General features: G+C 51.4%; 1 protein-coding gene across 1 annotated transcript in view; it reads right to left on the bottom strand.

Moving 5' to 3' along the window:
- Window positions 1–17,244, bottom strand: part of LOC101915334 (tyrosine-protein phosphatase non-receptor type 11-like) — a 57,942-nt gene that overhangs the window by 1,830 nt on the left and 38,868 nt on the right. The window contains exons 3-15 of the mRNA XM_055800036.1: window positions 10,744–10,938; window positions 7,724–7,916; window positions 7,497–7,616; window positions 7,070–7,183; window positions 6,550–6,646; window positions 5,892–5,971; window positions 5,029–5,184; window positions 3,906–4,037; window positions 3,513–3,667; window positions 3,038–3,105; window positions 2,003–2,154; window positions 1,693–1,793; window positions 136–255 (exon numbers count right to left, since the gene is read on the bottom strand). Of these exons, the coding sequence (XP_055656011.1) occupies window positions 171–255; window positions 1,693–1,793; window positions 2,003–2,154; window positions 3,038–3,105; window positions 3,513–3,667; window positions 3,906–4,037; window positions 5,029–5,184; window positions 5,892–5,971; window positions 6,550–6,646; window positions 7,070–7,183; window positions 7,497–7,616; window positions 7,724–7,916; window positions 10,744–10,938 (1,648 nt within the window). The 3' untranslated portion in view covers window positions 136–170. The remainder of the gene's footprint in view (window positions 1–135; window positions 256–1,692; window positions 1,794–2,002; window positions 2,155–3,037; window positions 3,106–3,512; window positions 3,668–3,905; window positions 4,038–5,028; window positions 5,185–5,891; window positions 5,972–6,549; window positions 6,647–7,069; window positions 7,184–7,496; window positions 7,617–7,723; window positions 7,917–10,743; window positions 10,939–17,244) is intronic.

The following is a 17,244-nucleotide window of genomic DNA, read 5'->3' as shown; positions in this document are numbered from 1 at the left end:
CAAAGCATAGCTGCCTTCCCTGATGCAGGCAGAGCCACGGAGGTCTGCATAAGCTGAGCTGAAGAGGAGGTAGGTCAAATGCAATGTAAACAGACTACGGTGACGCTCTCAGTTAATCAAGGGAAGCATTCCTACCTGTACAGCCTCCATACAGCTCACCTCCAGCTCCTTTATCGCCCTGTATTACTCATCCCTGAAACCTTTGGGCTTTTGATGTTAAGGTTCTCGTAGACGGAAGCTGACTCATCGTCAACCCTGTCAATAAACAAAGCCTTGTTATTAACAGCCTCACGGCTCTGGATCTTTTCCCAGAAGCAGGTGGCCAGTGGGAAGCGGGTAATGGCACAGCCAAGCTCCCTTTTTCCCTCCCAGCCTTGTAAATAGGATGACATCGGGGCACCCACTGTTCTCAAGCCCTGTTTTCTCTCCCCCTGGCCAGGCCACCCCTCCTAGGTTCAAATACAGCTTGGGGATGGAGCCTTGGACCTTCCCCCACGTCAGCCTTTCAAGGATGCAAAGTTCTTGCAGGATAGCGGATACAGTTCCCGGTGTTCCCTACTCCTACCTTCTCTACATATCCAATTTCTCTGGATTTTCTAAAGTGTAATGGGAGGAGAGGACGGCACCAAAGGCCAGAGCCAAGTACCCCTCAAGCAGGTTTGGCACCCAAGGGTGAACTCCCGGGGGCTCTCTGGAGCCGACCGTACCAGCCCAGCAGAGCTCTCCATGCTCGGCTCAGTCCTTGCCCCCATCATTTATTCTGAGTTGCAGTTTCAAAGTTGGGCATTTTAAACACGGCACAAACATTCCTAGAGCCCAGCGGGGAAGATCTCAGCTGGCCAGACCCCACAGGAAGGTTCACAACACCAGCGAAGGATCCAGAGTTGCCTTTAGCGCTGCATGAGAACAAGGTCTTTGCAGTTACTAACACACTGGGTGCAGTATGCAGGAGCCACCAGCACTCCAGCGGTGACCAAATGCCCAGAGAAGAACGTGTGACATCTCCTTTTGCCCTCCTCGTTTCAGTCGCATTTTTCATTCTGCGTGAGTCTAGCAACAGCATTTCTGCCTCCACTCTAACACCTGCTCCTCTGCTCCTGCCTAGTTCAAAACCAAATATGCAATTTCAAGGTGCCCAAAATCTCTTGTTATTATGTGTGACACACGCCCCTACCCACTCACCTTCAACTTATAACCTCTCTTATCACTCACTGGTATCCCATTACTTGGGGCAAGAGGGAAGAACAGTGTGAGGTGTTTTATCTCTGCTTCTGTAAGGCACTCATGCTCCTTACTTAGCACATGCTCCCTCTCCACATGGGTGTGAATCCACCTCCCTCTGCTCTGCTCTCTTCCCGTCTTACTTCAGATTTTGCTATGAAAGTCCCTCAGTGGCAGTAGCACAGTTTCACTCGCTACCTGATTCTCCCAAGGCAAGGATATCGGGCTTGATTTCCTCCTCTCCTTTCCAGAAGCGTGGCACACAGGCAAGGTGCGCTGCCACCAGCCCTGATGATGGGGCGGTGGGGTCACCCCTCCATGCTTAGCCTTTCCCGTACGATACCCAGCAACTGGCCAGGTTTCAGGTATGGGAGAGGCAGGCTGGCAACAGATAAATACCGGGGCCTTTGCTCAAGCTGTTCTGTCTACTGCTGCAAGAGTTCTTAGCCCTGGGAGAGACGCTCAGCTTACACAGCCTGGGTCCGTGGTGAAGGGGGCTGCCCTTTGGCTCTGCCTTTTTCCATAGGAGAGTAGCCGATATTCAAGTAATCGCGCTCTTTCCTTTTATTCCTCTGGAAGAGAAAGCAAAGACAATAAAATCCCACTCAACGCAGATATAGAAGAAAGGTGCTGTATGCCAGCAGGGGACCAGTGGGTGTGGATTTATTTCCACGTGTTCAGGGCAGCATTGCAGCCCCAGGCAGATGGTGGGAGTGGAAGCGGTGCTTGGTGTGGGCCAACTTCTGCCCTTGCTTTTCCAACCAAGCCCAAGAGGACTCACCTGTTCTTCTTCCAACCTCTTCTGCTCAGCCTCAATGTACTGCTGAACAGCCATGTAAACAAACTTGTACTGTGCCTCCGTCTGCACCATGCCCGAACGCTGCCTGCGTACCATCTGGATAGTTTTGGGGATGTCGATATCGCAGTCCAAACCTGCCCAAGAGCGACAAGGTGAGGCTTAGGGAATGGGAATTAGATTGAACTTTGAAAGCTTTCAGTATCTCGCTGCACACAGTGTCAGCGAAGTCCCAGAATACTGTGAAAGGATTTGGTGCATCTCTATGCCTAGGACACTTCCCCCCCCCCCCCGCCTTTTCACTTTTATGCCTGCCAGAGCACCTTGAAGTATGCATGGCTGAGGCAGGACTGACTTGCTTGGAGCAAGGGGAGTGAAGGGGAATTAGGTCTTTGCTGCAGCAACTTCCTGCAGATCCAGACATACCCCCTTGCATGGTTTATGAAATAGATACAACCGCTGCTGAAGAGGGTCCACCTGCCTCAAGGCTCCCAGGCCAGACCCAGAGATATTACAGAGAGTTCCACAACAGCTCTACAATTTCAGGGAAGGGTGACAGCCCTTCTACACAGAAGAGCCTGGGGGACTTTTTTCTAAAAGGGCTAATGGAGTCACACCCTTATGGAAGCTGTGTGCCCCCACCCTGCTCTCAATAAAAGAGGGCTGTCCAGGAGACCTTGAGATCCTGGCCCCACTGATACCAAGGAGAAGACTCTCCGGTGCTGTGTTGCTGAAAGCACCTCCCTTGCTAGAGGGCTGCCCACGTGCATGCCCATTTGGAGAGGGTTCACATTTCATTACGTTACAGCTCCGTTTCTTAGCCCGCAGAGAAACAGGGAACTGGGCACAGTGCAAAAGCCCTTCTCACCCTGCGTTCAGGTTAAGCCCACTGTTGCCCAGACAAGTCAAACCCACTGATCGGAGATCACGTACCCACTGCTTGCACAAGAGCAGGGTTATCCCGTAACTGGTCAGAGCAAGGCAAATGGTGAAACCCATGAGACAGACCAGGAGACATACCTTGCCGGTGAATAATATCCACCAGAATATCTATCACTATGATGGTGCCTGTGCGTCCTATTCCAGCACTGGAAAGAGAAAAGAAAAAAAAAAAAAGTCACTGCAGGAAGAAACGTTTCCCAGAGTTAGTCATCTCAGCTCCCACACACGCCTGGTCCATCCTGGGCAGGTTTGGCATGACTGCTATGAGATGAGCCCAGCCAAATGCCAACCCTTACGAGATCAGAGTTGAACAGGCTGCACCAGAGCTACCAACTCCAGATCAGGCCTGCTCTATCACCAGCAAGGCTCTGGAGGAGGGCTGTATTTTCCCACGTGTATACTTCTATCCCAATTGCCTACCATCAGCTAACGTGATGACCCAGCTGCAGGTGTAACAAAAAAAAAAAAAAAAAAAAAAAAAAAAAAGCACGACACATTTCGATTACCCATCCCCACTGCAGTGCCCCTGTGCTGACAGCCCACTGGTTCGTACCTGCAGTGCACTATGATCGGCCCCGTGTCTGGAATGCTTCGCTGTGCCCGATTCACTTGGTCCAGAAAGCTCAAAACCCCTCCTGGTTCATTGGGCACCCCATGGTCTGGCCAGCTAAAATACTGATAGTGCTTCACCAGTCTCGGGCACTCATCCTGCAGGGAGCAGAGACCCACCACCTAGTCAGAAACCCCCTCCTCCCACCAGGAGGCTTCTCCTTCATTTCTTATTTCTCAAACCTGGGCCAAAAAATGGCCCAGAAATTCAGCAGTGGGACCATTAAGTGAAAAAATAATGATAAAACGGCCAAACTGAAACACCACAGCTCCCTCCCCAGGGGTTCCAGCCCCGGCACGTTCCCAGCACACAGTCAGACAGCTGCAGAGGACTCACCTTGTCGGTCCGCACGATCTCCAGCTCCCGAAGGTAGTAGCCCTGGGCTTCCCGCTCACTCACGTTCCGCACACAGATGCACCCGTACTCCTTGGTGCAACCCTTGTCCGGCCAGTAGCGGAAGCATTTGTTCTGCAGCAACACCAGAGAGCTGCTGGTTAGTGGAGACCGGGGAGCTGGAGGATGAACCCTCAGCACCTGGCGCAGGGGTGCTGCTGCACTCAAAGGGTGCGTGACCCCAGTGCAGACATTTAAAGCGGCCACACACAGAGCGTTTCCTTTGAACCGGGGCTGTACCCCAAAGGGCCGTTCCTATAGGAAGGACGCGATGCCTAGGGGGATCTCCCTCCCCAGAGGGATCTTCCTCCTCGCCTAGCCCCTGCCTCAGGCAGGCATCGCTGTGCCAAAGGCATAGTCCTGACACACTGCACCAACGGAGCTGTTGGTCTGGTCATCGCCTAATTCCTGAGCCCAGTTTCCATCCTAAGGGCCTACACGGTCTTCCTATACCCCTCCTGTCCTCCAGCCCCTTTGCTATAGTGACTTTGCCAATGCAAAAGAAGGTATGCGAGTAGCGCTACCTTTATCTCATGGCTGCACAAGGCTGTTGCAAGCACAGCCCCCACCTCATTCCTAAGCAGAGCAGCTAGTGCCAATCACAGTTAGCTCCTCTCTTTTCTAGGGACGGCTGTTCTGATAAATGGCTCTGTATGGAATTTCACTGTATTCTTTGGCCCCCACCAACCCACTCCTAGTGAAATGCACACAGGTGGTACACAGATAGGCTGTAGAATTACTTTTGTTCCTCACACAGCTTGCAACACCCCCCCTCCCCCCCCACTTTCCAGCTTGCTGTAACAGGCACGATGCTTTCTCTCTCTCTGTCACCTGCAATTCCCTAGAGCCTTGAAGCAAGTCATGCAAGGGGCACCCCATTAATATTTACAGGGCTGGGGAGGCTGCACAGAGCAAAGCGGTATGTTTCTTTCACGAAGAGCTAAAGCAACATTACAAGACAGAGGAGAAATGAAACGAAAGCCCGCCAGAGACAACTTAACCGAACACTATAGTACTAGCAGCAGGTAACTTTCAGGCTTGGGGACAGCACCCTACGAGTGCTCACCCTGCCCCGCTCCACCTCCTTAGTTGTCATGACAATGACGTGACTGTTCTCTTGATACACCATGGCCCAGAAGTCATTCACAGTTGTCTGCAGGCAGCCCTGGGTGGCTATATAGATCTTGCAGTGCTCAGAGTTCCTTCCATCTTCAGGGATGCTCTGAGGACCAAAGAAGAAGGGCAAAAAGCCAGCAATGCTGGAGTGAGGAATTGAGAATTGCTTTAGTGCACCTTCAGCAGCAAAATCTGCACACCTTGCCATGCAGGATTTCTGAGCTAGCTGATTTTCCTCAGCAGACCTGCAGACATGAACCCCTCTCATCACCAGCTTCAACAGAGTCGCCAGAAAAGTGCTCTGCCTGCCTCCAGGGACCTTTACGCTGCTGTACCGCACATTCCTGTGCCACAGCCTCTTGCCAGCAGGCAGCTGCACAAGGTGCAGGTGGATGTGGCTGCAGTGAAGCCACCTGAAGGTTGCCCAAAGGCTGGTGCTTAAGTGCCAGAGCAGCACTGCTGGAAATACAGCTTCAAGCAGCAATTAGCTTACAGATGACAATTATAATTTGACCTTAGAGACAATGTTCAATGACATAAGAGTCTTGGTCGATCCTCTAGGACCTCCTTAACAGGTAAGGAAAGGAGTGGATTAAGATAAACTCTCAGACAGGGACAAACAGGACATTGTAGAATGATGAGATCCCTTGGGATACAATAAGAAAAATCCAGTGTTTGGCCTGGACCCAGTGAAAAATACTGGTCCTGACAGTCCACTCCCTTAAGACTGACACCATTACGGCACTTACCCACCAGAAACACAGCAAGGGGCTGAAGACAGCCCCCACATGGTGTCTTCCCTCTCCCAAGTACCTTGATGTAGTTGGCATTGATGTAGTCTGACCCAGGCACGCTCTCATCTACATCTCGGAGTGCCACCCGTGTGGTATCAACTGAAGGAGAAGAGAGTCCGGAATGAACACAGGAACACATCACACACACAGGAGCACGGGTGGGCTTTGCTGCAGAGTGGTCACAGTGGCTTCCAGCGAGGGCTCCCGTAAGGCTCTTACTATGAAGTCACATGGGCAACTACTGCAGAAGAGGGCATAAAATGCTCTCCTGGTGACACTCGGCAGTACTCCACACCACCTGGCTCACAGTAACTTGGTGGACATCAGCAATACGCAGTGTTGCAGGCTAACCTGAGCTCAAGTTTTCCTGTATTTCCTTTGGAGGCTCTAGCTTGCTCTATAGGATTTTTGAACTACACTTGGGCTCTGAAGCATATTTAGACTCACTGCTAAATTGCTCTCCTCTCTTTGTGCTGTTTTCCACACAAAAGGGAAGGACGAGGTTAGAAAGGGGATGACGAACACCGTGAGCTAACTGGACCACTCCACTAGGACAGGATACAGCTCTTTCTGATTCAGCTAGGATCAGAAAGCTCTGCAGGGTTACCCAGCCCCAGAGAAGGATGCAGAAACCGTCGTGAAAAAAAAAACGAAACCGCTATTCAGTTCGTCCTTACAGGGAAGGATGTTCTTGTAGCGATTCTTAGCCTTGTTCTCTGGTCGCTGTCCCTCCTTCCTGGGGTAAAGGAGCTTGCACTCTTGCTGCTGCAGCATCTGTGGAGCAGAATACAAAAGAACAAACTATTCTGGGCAGACAAGGGGAGTCAGAAGCAAGGGAAGGGCTATTTCCATAGCTGCTTGGCTTCCTAATGCGGAGAAGAGCAAAGGGAATGCTGACAGGAAGGGAAGGGGAGCCAAGAAGCAGCTTGATGAGAGAGTTAAGAAGTGGAGAAGGCACAAATCCCTGCAGGGAACAAAATGCAGGCAGTTCTAGGATGGGGAAGGAGAAACTGCCTTGGACATGAGAAAAAGCAATGAAAAAAAGGACCAGGAAGTAACTCCAACACGGAAAACAGGGAAAGGAGAAACAGTGTTGAGAAGAGGTCCTCAGTGCTGGAAAACCATGATACTCCCACGCAAATAAAATATTCTGCACCTGCAGGCACAAGTGGGACAAAGCACAGAAGCATCCTGTACCTCAAACTCTTCCCAGAACCCTTGCTTGGCCTTCTCACTGTGATCTGCCATTTTGTTCAGCTCCTTCACTCTGTTTTCAATGTTAGCTGCATTGATGCGCGTGGCATTGAATGGCTGAAAGACAGATGAAGACAGAACAGAAATCACTTTCAATAACAGAAAGACAGGTAACTGTCCCCTTGAAAAAAACACAACCAAACAGTTCCCAAATCCCTGAGGGTCTTGGTAGGAGCTGGGTCCTTTCCTGAGACCCTGAGTGCAGGGCCAGGGACCTCTCTGGCAAGCATGAGCCTGGATGAGTGTGACAAATAGCCAGCGGGATGTTCTGGGAGCAGGGAGTTCCCAAAGAGCAGGGGCAGACCTTTGCACTCCCCCAGCTGTCTGGGCAAGCCCAGAACCAACAAATATGTGCTAGAGCAGCTATTACCTGCTTCAGATGAACCACAGCTCCAGATTTCTCCACCATGGGGTTTTTCTTATAGTGCTCCACCAGGTCAGTGAGCGTGTCAAACCTCTCTCCTCCCCCCACGTCGTACTTCCCGTCCGGCTGCGGGACAGAATGGCAATACCACAGGGAGACTCGAACGCACAGCTCCCAGCTGGGTCACCCACCCAGCGCCTATCGCAGGTGAGCAGGGACAGCACGTTTCCCACCTGGTAGTGGATCATCACATGGGTCACGTGTGGTTTCCGATCTCCTGTCTCCATCTTATCCTCATTTGTCAGCACCGACAATACAAAGTCTCCTGGTTTGCTCTGGCTCTCCCGCACCAGAAAGCTACCTGGCTTCCCCTTCTCTGTCAGAAGCTTCTCTGCCTCCTTGCCAGTGAGGTGCCCATGGTACCACCTAGGGAGCAGCAACAGAGAGCAAGGTCAGCTCAGAAACATACACAGCATTGCTTTTAGACATGGGCTACACTTGCTGCTGGGGACGGCGCTCATGGGAAACCCACTTCTAGGCTCCCAATCTGCTCAACCCACTGGCATGGCGCTGGCTTACTTTGGCAACAGGCCCCAGCGACTTTCCTCCAACGCTACACAATGTCACACCAGTACCATAGCCTGAGGCTGGAAGCATCAGGACTTTGCTCAATCCTCCAGCCAAATGTGACACGGCATCGGTATATTAAACTGCCGTGTGACATATGACAAGCACTGTCACCTAGGGATAGGGCTCTAACGAAGCTGTAAGAAACACAAATCTGGCAGTTCTTACTTGAAGGTGGCTACATTCTTCTTTGTTTTTTAATATGGAAGAAAAAGAATGCTTGGAGTCAGCAGGCTGCGGTATCAGACAGCAACATGGGCAAACTGACCAGGAACAAGATGCTTTGACACAGTTTGGGAATGACTTTCAGAAGGATCCTCCTGGCCAAGTCACTAACTCAGCTCAGGTCTGGCTAAGGGAGAACAGAAGTGCCCTGCACGCCCGCCTGGAGTGGCAAAACCGGGTTCCCCACTGTGCCTACGAGGCTTCTCTCCCTCCAGCCTTCCCTGCGGCCGCGTCTGCAACCAGTGGCAATTACAAGGTGCGGAGGTTTGTGCTCAGCCCTTCCCAAGCCTCACTGTGTGGGCATGAGTTACTCCACCTCTCCATCCGTGTACATCTCCCATGCATGTGCCCCTGTTTCTCTACCTAATCTCTCATAATCCTTTCTCTTGGTCTGCTGACACGCTTACACCGCAGCCCAGTGAAACGCAGGCTACCTTTGAACTGGCTCGGCCAGAAGCCTGTAGCAGCCGTGCCACGATGCCTCGGGGTCAAGCACAGGATAATCTGCCCGTCCCCGGCCATGCCCTCCGCAGCAACCACGGCAGCGCCGTGCGAGCTCCATGCTCTGGCGAGGCAGCTCCCCCGCGGCGTGCATGGCAGCTCCCCAGGCCGGCACGCCTCACGGGCCAGTGCTTGGCCGCAGCCTTCCGTAGGCACAGGTGGCCGTCTGGAGTGAAGCAGAGCTGCTTTTTGCCTCAGAGCTTTCAATCCCCACACGCCATCAAGGGCTCTGGGCAGATGCCACGGGTTCCACTGGGAAGGCGCTGGCTCCGGGCCTGCAGCCACGCTGCCAGGAGTTCAGAGAGGCTCAAAAATAACCTTCCAGGGGCGATGCAATGGCATCACGTCACGTCTCAGCAACTTTGTCCCAGGGGACGGAGTTTATAGAACGGCAGTCTGCAATGCCAAGCCTTTCGAGTCCTGACTGAGCACGCTGTAACGGCAGCCATGTCAGGCCTGGCTGGGAAGACCCCTAAAGGGCCAGACTCCTTCCCCCTGGCTGGAGAAGGCATTAGGATCATGGGGCCGCAGCAGTCCTGCTGCTGCAGAGGGCAGAACCTCGGGCCAAGTACCTCGGTGCCTGCTTACAACACTGCTGCTATTCAGCCCCAGGTCTTGGAAACTGCTACCCTGACACATCCCACTATATTCTGACACCATCGTCAGTTCGTGTATTTAGAGGACTTGGACCCTTCCTTCTGCCTGATGCCACCAGATGTGTGGTCTGGAGCAGAAATCTTTACCAAGCTTCCTTGCCAAGCCAGACTTTCCTTGGCAGGAAAAGAGGGGGAAACCCAGCTGAAGGGGGTTTCCACTTTTCCTGAGCTTCTGCTAACATGAGCAGCTGCCCGGCTGCTTTTCACCCTGTGATCTGGGACGAGTAAAGAAACCACCCTGGCAACAAAGGGAGCACATGAGCTGGAGGGACTTCCCAGCGCCACGGCCCGCCGGCTCACATGACAGCGCGAGGGGAGCACCTCTGCCCTGTTTCAGGAACCGAGACCAGTCACAGCTTCACCTTACCCTGGCTGCTAAAGTTAGAGTGGTTACGAGCCTGCTCTGGCATCACCGGCTGCCTGACTAGGCATTCCCCTTTCCAACCCCCCGCGTCAGCTGCTGCATATGACACTGGGGAAACTGAGGGGGAGGAAAAGGAAAAAAAGGGGTCACTGGAGTGTCACAGACAAAGAGGAGGAAAGAAGGTCACTAATGGGCTGGTGGAAACATCCTGAAGTAGCCCAAGGCAAGCAGCTTCTCGAAGTGAGCCAGCCATTCCCACCCCTGCAAGGCAGCAGCGCGCTGCTGCGAGGACGAGCAGCGGTTACAGACGGAGGCGGGCTGGGGGAAGGCTTCTCACAGCACCTTTCCACTCACCGTCCTGAAGGCAGACAAGTCACTTGCAAGTGTTTTGTTTCTTTTAAAACCAAAGCTATGTGTCTCCTAGGACATACCTGCAGGACCCTTTGCAGATGGACTCATGCTGCTCATGTTGGATGCTCTGAGCAATCTGATCTAGTTGAAGATGTCCCAGCTCATTACAGGGGGGCTGGACTAGATGACCTTTAAAGGTCCCTTCCAACCCAAACCACTCTATGATTCTACCATTTTATGTTCCCTGTTGCCTAAAAGCTAGAAAAAGCTTATTGCTACATGCTGACACTGAGCAAGTATCAGCTTCTGGGCCTAGCCATCTTTTCTGGTCATGTCTGCACGCAGAGCCACTAAGGAACCACCATCCCAGAGGTGGGCAGCTTTTGGGTCGCGACAGCTAAATCACACCCAGGCACACTCTGTTTCGGGCCCCTTTCCAAACCCAGGCCAGGCGCAGCTGTCCAGCCTGAGCCATCTGGGAAGACAGCAGCACCGCCACTGGGAGAGGCTGTTGGAGAGCCTGGCTTACCTCTCTGAGGTGGGGTCCTGGCAGTTGAGAGGGTACTTCAGCTCGATGACATTGCTGTTCTTCTCCCGCAGCAGCCCCTGCTGCTCGGTGTAGTACTGTACCAGCTCTGCAAGAGTGGCAAACTTCTCACCTCCATACAGGTCATAGTAATCCCCTGTGTTCTGGATCTTAATGTGCGTCACCTCATCGTTTCTTCTGAGGAAGGAAGGCAAACAAGACTGTGAGCATGAGGGAATGGAAACCCAGCACCGGCCTTCAGAGTCCAGCTGCCTCCTGACCACCACCCACCTCTTCACACTGCACCACACGCTCCCCGCTCGCTCAGATGCCGCTCATGCTGGCCACCCTTCTACAGCAGGGGAAGGGATGGATGCTCCTTGGCCAAGGTTACTGAGCCAAGAACTGCCTTGAGCTCCCACTCTGCTCCCAGGAAACCTCACCCACTGCACAGGAGATGAATAATTCCTCCTCTGCCATCCCTTCGTTTATCCTACACTACTTACCCTCTCAGCTGGATGAGTCCCTGACCTCACTCTGGTTTACAGTAAACAATTTCCTATGCACAAGGGTACTCGCTATCATCTAATTAGTTTTAAAAAAGCAGGGGCAAAAAAAAAAAAAATCACTCAAACCAATATATTGCCTAATATTTGCAAACCCTATAAACTGTACTGAAAGGGTTAATACTTTCCCCTCTCCAGTGGTGCCCTCCAGGCTCAAGGGAATATGGCTGGGTGCCTTTATCAGCTTGTTCCAAGAGCCTCCTCAACTGGCAAAGCCCTGCCTCCTTCCTCAGAGGGCCACACTAACCTCTGAGAGGCAGGTTAATTGCATTTTAAATGCACTTAGCAGCAGCCCCCCTGAGCCGGGGAGACATGGCTGGAAGCCCGATGCTTGATGGACGAGCTGGGTCAGAGAGAGATTCGTAAATCTGGGCAAATTTCTCATTCTTTACCCTGCTGAGTGGCTCCCAGCCTCTCTCAATTTGTTGCCAAAGCAACCGTGACAGCAAGATGCAGGAGACTCAAGGTGGTGCACCAGGTCAGACAGAAAAGCCATTTTGTGGAGTGGGGAATTTGAAAAGCTGCAGTGGTCGCTGCACAAGGTTAAATGGAAGGAAGAGCTGGACCATGGCAGGAGCTCTGGGGCTCTCAGCAGTGGTCTCGCCTGTATCTCTGCTACCTTTCTGCAGCAGGGTACAGCCCCACAGCAATGTAATGACAGTCCAGGTATCTGGATGGTACTGGATATCTGGCCCCAGCTCCACACCACCATCTCCTGTTTAGCTTTCCTGGGCCGTAGGTACCGTCTGCCTGAGTCTGGACTCCACCTCTTGATTTCAGGGACAGGTTAAGATCTGGCTCTCAAATACAAGCAATGGCAAAAGGCTCCACCTGCCTTAGGGGATTCTGGCACAGCCCAGCTATGTCAGAGAGATGTGCACACCAGGGTGTGTGCTAGCCTCATTTCACCGTGCTTGTCGCTCCCTAAGATTCCCGGTATCATTCTAAGTCTGCACAGGTTTACAGCAGTGTCATTTTATTTTGATATCTTTGTGCAAATTCCTCTAGTCTAGACAAGTGCTTGGAGCAGCACCAAGGTGACCAAGATCTCCAGCAGAGGGGATCCAGCTGCTTTTCCAGCCAGCCTCACACATGCAAGACTTGGCTCCTCAGGCAAGGTGAGAAATGACCTCCCTGGTACGTCCTCGAGTACTACACTGGCAACTGCAAGGTCTCATGGAAGTCCACCTGGGAGGACCCTGCTGGCTTTGCAATAACTCACTCTCCCAAAAAGGCCTAACAGCAGACGACATCAAATTTCACGAGCCTGGGGCTGTGTATCTGCAGGACTGTGGGGTGACTGGCGAAGGGCACTCATACACGGTGACACACTGTCACACACGGTGACCACCGTGACGGGATGGTCACTACCACTACCACCACTACCACCAACTACCACTTGTGTTGCCCTGAGGTGTGGCTACCTTTATGTAACTACTGCCACGGATTTTGCTATTTCCACATCTTTAACAGTCATGTGAGGGGCTCGACACGTGCACAAGCAGATTAAATGCTGACTGTCCAAGAGCCATGCTAGAGTACACAGCAGCAGCACAGCAACGAGACAAGGCCAAGCTGGAACCTGGCGATGAAATCTGCGTGCTAAAACTTGCAGAGCCCACAGAAACATTAACAGCAGTGTGTTAGCACAGCCACTGAGCCCTTCCTCCAGATCAGCCTTTATTAGAGGCATGATTTATGATTAGATAGCAACCCTCTTAGCCACATTCAAGCTACAGTCACTACGTCATGTGGTTCTCCCTAGAACGCTGCCCTGACAGACGGCCGTATTCCCACTTACTCCATCCCAGTTGCTAAAGAGGACTGTCAACGTAGAACCAACAGTTCCAGTTCGTGCTCACACAGCCCTTCTTGGATGCTTTGTCTGGCACTGAGGTGGTTTCCAGTTGGTGTCAATTCAGCGACAACAACCAACTGAGTGTGAACAGCCAGAGGCAGGATCCGCAGTATTACCATCATCCCACATTAACAGCAGAAGAAAATCAGCAAGAGACTGACAAACAGGTCTGAGATGTGAAAATCTGCATCTGGATCCTGAAGAGTCACACTAGACCTTGACAACAAGGTCTTGGAGGCAGAACCCAACCGTCTGTAACATAGGAAAGCGATGCCCAGGAGCAGCACTCCTGGGTGTTTAGAGACATGTGGTTACTCTGGCACGTATAGCTCTGAGCCGGCCCGCCATGCCAACTCCAGCTGTCCTACGGGCAAAGACTTCAAAAGTTTGGCAATATTTGCATCCAGGGTATGAACAGAACTCACGAGATGGAAATGAAACCTGGCTGTGAAATTCAGATCCCGGCCAGCACTCTGATGACAATGCCTCTTCTCCCAGAGGAACTGGCACGTGAAGCGCTTCTGCCATTCACGCCAGCAGCTGGACGAGAAGAGCCTTTGTGCCTCACAGAAGGCAGCAGACAAAACTGTGGTTTTGCCATTTGGCCTGAGGCTCAAAAGCTCCCTTCTTTCCACAGCTCCATCCCCACATCCCCACCCCATTACAGACCTACAAAGGCTCAGTTCACAGACCCACTCTCCACCCCCCAGGCCTTTAAGCACTTCAGGGATGAAAAGCAGAGAGATAATCAGCGTCATTTATCCCATGAGCCCTCAAGGTCATGCTAAACACAAAGGGCATTGATCGATCCCCATTTCCTTCCCATTTTCTTCTCTTAATGCTTGCGTCATCTCTGCAGCTCCAAACCGGGCAGCAGAACTGGACAGCAGAGTAGCAGCATCCATTGAAACCATGTCCTCGACAAGCTGGCTGGTGAAATAAAGTACAAAGGAGATGCCCAAAGTACTCAGCTGCCCTGTGCTGGAGGGCATAGCTACTTCTGAATAACACACAGCTCTCATACAGGATGCAGCGCTGTTTAATAGCAGATGTCAGCTTTTTTGGCAGCTTCAGAGTCGCATCCATTCCAAGCTAAGCTTCTTTACGCTATCAGCACAACTCCTTAGCTAGTTATCTAGGAGGGTTTCTTGATCCAGAATATTCCCACTTGTGAATCTGTGTCCATACTGCAGTGACAACCAGTGCAGATTCAGCCTGCTCTTCTTCACAACAGAGCACAGTCAATAAGAAGACGAAAAAAACCAAACAGACCCTTTTTTGTCATTGAAAGCAAAAGAAACACTTTAAATGACAAAATACTTTTGGGGGTGCAACAGGCAAAGGTATTTCTGACATGTGCTTTTCCTGCCTGTGTCAGAGAAAGCCTAGGGCTTCACAGTGTGCACATATGAACCCTCTGACAAGCTGCAAAAAGCAACCTAAAAAACCCCCGAAGACTCTCCACAGAAAAACCAAGATGACTCTCCCACAGGGTTTAGAAACTTTGCTGAATGTTTGCTTTCAATTAAATGAGAGCTTGGGCTCTCAGAGAAAACTCACTATCCGCTAATACAACCCGACTGACACTCGCATGCAATGCAGCTCAGACACAGCCAAGTGAACTCTAGACAGGAGGTATGCGTTTTGAGTTCTTCACAGCTGATTCCTAGGAAGATGCAATTCAGCTGACTGCCTGCTCACTTAAGGTGTGAGAAGCTCCAGAAGCTGCACAGGGACCAAGGACATCCAACTGCCCAGCGAACCATTTCCCTATAGGGCATTTATGCTTTTTGCATTCCTGAAGGTGCTTCCTGCTCCAAAGAGACCCAGCCTTTTGCCCTAGGAAGGGATGTGAAGCAAAGACCATTTGCCAACCACCTGCCATCAAAAGGAGGCCCTCAACATACTCCTCTGCCCCGCGAAACTTGCAAATAGCAGCACACATGCACAAGTCAGCCAAAGGCATGCACCTGCTTGTATTACACCTCCAACTGAATGATTTGCTTCCAAATAAATTTGAGCCACTCCAGGACAAAAGCCCATTGTCAGAGGAAAACATGCTTTCTTAAGGGAAGAGGGATCTTGTGGTAAAAGCACTAAGCCACAATTTGACAATGTGATGTTCAGCACCTCCTCAAAGGCTTGCACAGTGACTCCAGCCCACCGTTTGTTTCCTAGCTGTACCGTGGACAATGCTTCCCTTAGCTGGCTGGACTACCTTGGAAGAAGCAGAACCAGGCTTATCTCTCACTGAATGTTTCTGAGAGGTAGGCCAGGATTAACAGGGCTTTAATAGGGCTGGTAGGTGCTATGATGATGAGACACAAGGACAACTACTTCAGAGAAAAGCTTCTTTAAGCCTTTTCTTCTCCACATCCAACTTTCTTCCCATCCACAGGCAGCGACTCAACCCACCTAAGACCCCCCCTAGTACTGATTTTGTCCTTCTTGTGGAGCACATATTCTATAGGACAAAATCCTCCTTGATTGCATGTCTTAACCTGTACCCAGAGTGTATTTGTACATGCCTTTTGAAAAAAAAAAAAGTCCAGTTACATATAGGAACGCTCAGTGGAAGCGTTAACAGGGAAACTGCTCTGGAAGACTATGGCTCTAACAAGAGTTTGTTACCCAGAAACACTTTGTACTGTATCCCATGAATGAGGATAAGATCTGTTCCCATAAAACGTGACCCAATTTCCAAATTAACAGGGTCTCTGACAGACTGTTCTTAACTGTCTTGGCATCTGCATTACTGTTGTGGCCACAGGCCAAGCACCACTTCGGCAAACTTTCAACATGCTTCTTCCCTTTGTTCAAGCTATTTACCCAGACCTGGCCAAATCTGTAAGAAGCTGTTCACTTTCTTCAGAAGCAATTCTAAACACTTGGTCTTCTGAAAGCATGCTCTGGCAGATCCCAGCAAGCACTGAAGGCTGGAAACACGGGGCACTGTCTGTGTGGCCGCCCGTATTTCTTCCCCAACAGCTCTCACTTTCAAAGGGAGGTCTATTTTGTTTAGAATCACAATTAAAAATTGGGAGACTCGGTATCAAAAGCAAACCCAGTACCAGGTCCTTCTAGGAAGCAAGCTGTGACATAGCACACAATCAAGGCAAGGAAGCTTTTCTAACAGCCCTTCACCAGAACTGCGACATGCAAATAAACTCTACTTGCATCCTCCAAAAACCCCCCAACTAGCTCTGCTCCCACCACACAGAACAGCTTCCACAGCTGCCCGGCAAGCCCAGCTCCAGCCTCCAGCCCCTGCCAGGCGCAGAAGCTGTGACATCCCTCCAAACAGCCCCATTCAGCGCAGGTTTTGCGTGCCACTCTGAAGAAAGCATGAAGTGCCAGAGTGCTGCCATTGCCTTGGGCAAACACTGGCACTCCCAGCCTGCAGGAGCAATCCCTGCAACAAGGAGTATCACCCACATTAAGTGACCCACTGATACAGATCTCTTACTGTCTGGGTTGAGGCAACAGTGAAATACCTCCGGAGAGCAGCGCTGCAGCAACTGCATGGAACGAAACAGGACAGCTCACGTACAGACGCAGCGGATATTACTACAGCCTTACTCAAAATGACTCTCCATCATCATTACAGTTCTGCTGAAGTTGCCAGACCACTTTCCTCCCTGTTGATGTGCTCCATGTATTTGCCAAAGCACCCAAAGAAGAAGATGAGCCAATAAATTCCAATTCAGTACCCAGTACTGACGTAGCACCAGCACACCAGAGACCTCTCAGGAACACAGCCCTCTGGGCACCGGACCGCGGCCAGTGGGTCCGATCCCTGGGGTGGAACAACTGCTTGAGCTTCTCTTCGGAGACATCCCAGGAAGGAGCATGTTTAAGAGGAAGGGCTGACGAAGGGAGCCACGTCTGGCCGATTACAAGCTGCCAGTAGTTTGGACTCTGAGCTGAGGATTTTTTGAAGAATTTTCTTCTATAATTTTCAGACCAGGACAAACATCACCCGTTAATTAACTGTATCACGTCCCCTCCATGTGGCTTGCCTCTTTCTCTTAAGAGCTGAAAACAAAGCCCTGTGAAGACTAGTTGGCAATGGCAAAGGCT

Source organism: Falco peregrinus, chromosome 3 (assembly GCF_023634155.1).
Source record: "Falco peregrinus isolate bFalPer1 chromosome 3, bFalPer1.pri, whole genome shotgun sequence".
NCBI lineage: Eukaryota > Metazoa > Chordata > Aves > Falconiformes > Falconidae > Falco > Falco peregrinus.
This window is presented reverse-complemented; position numbering and strand designations above follow the sequence as displayed.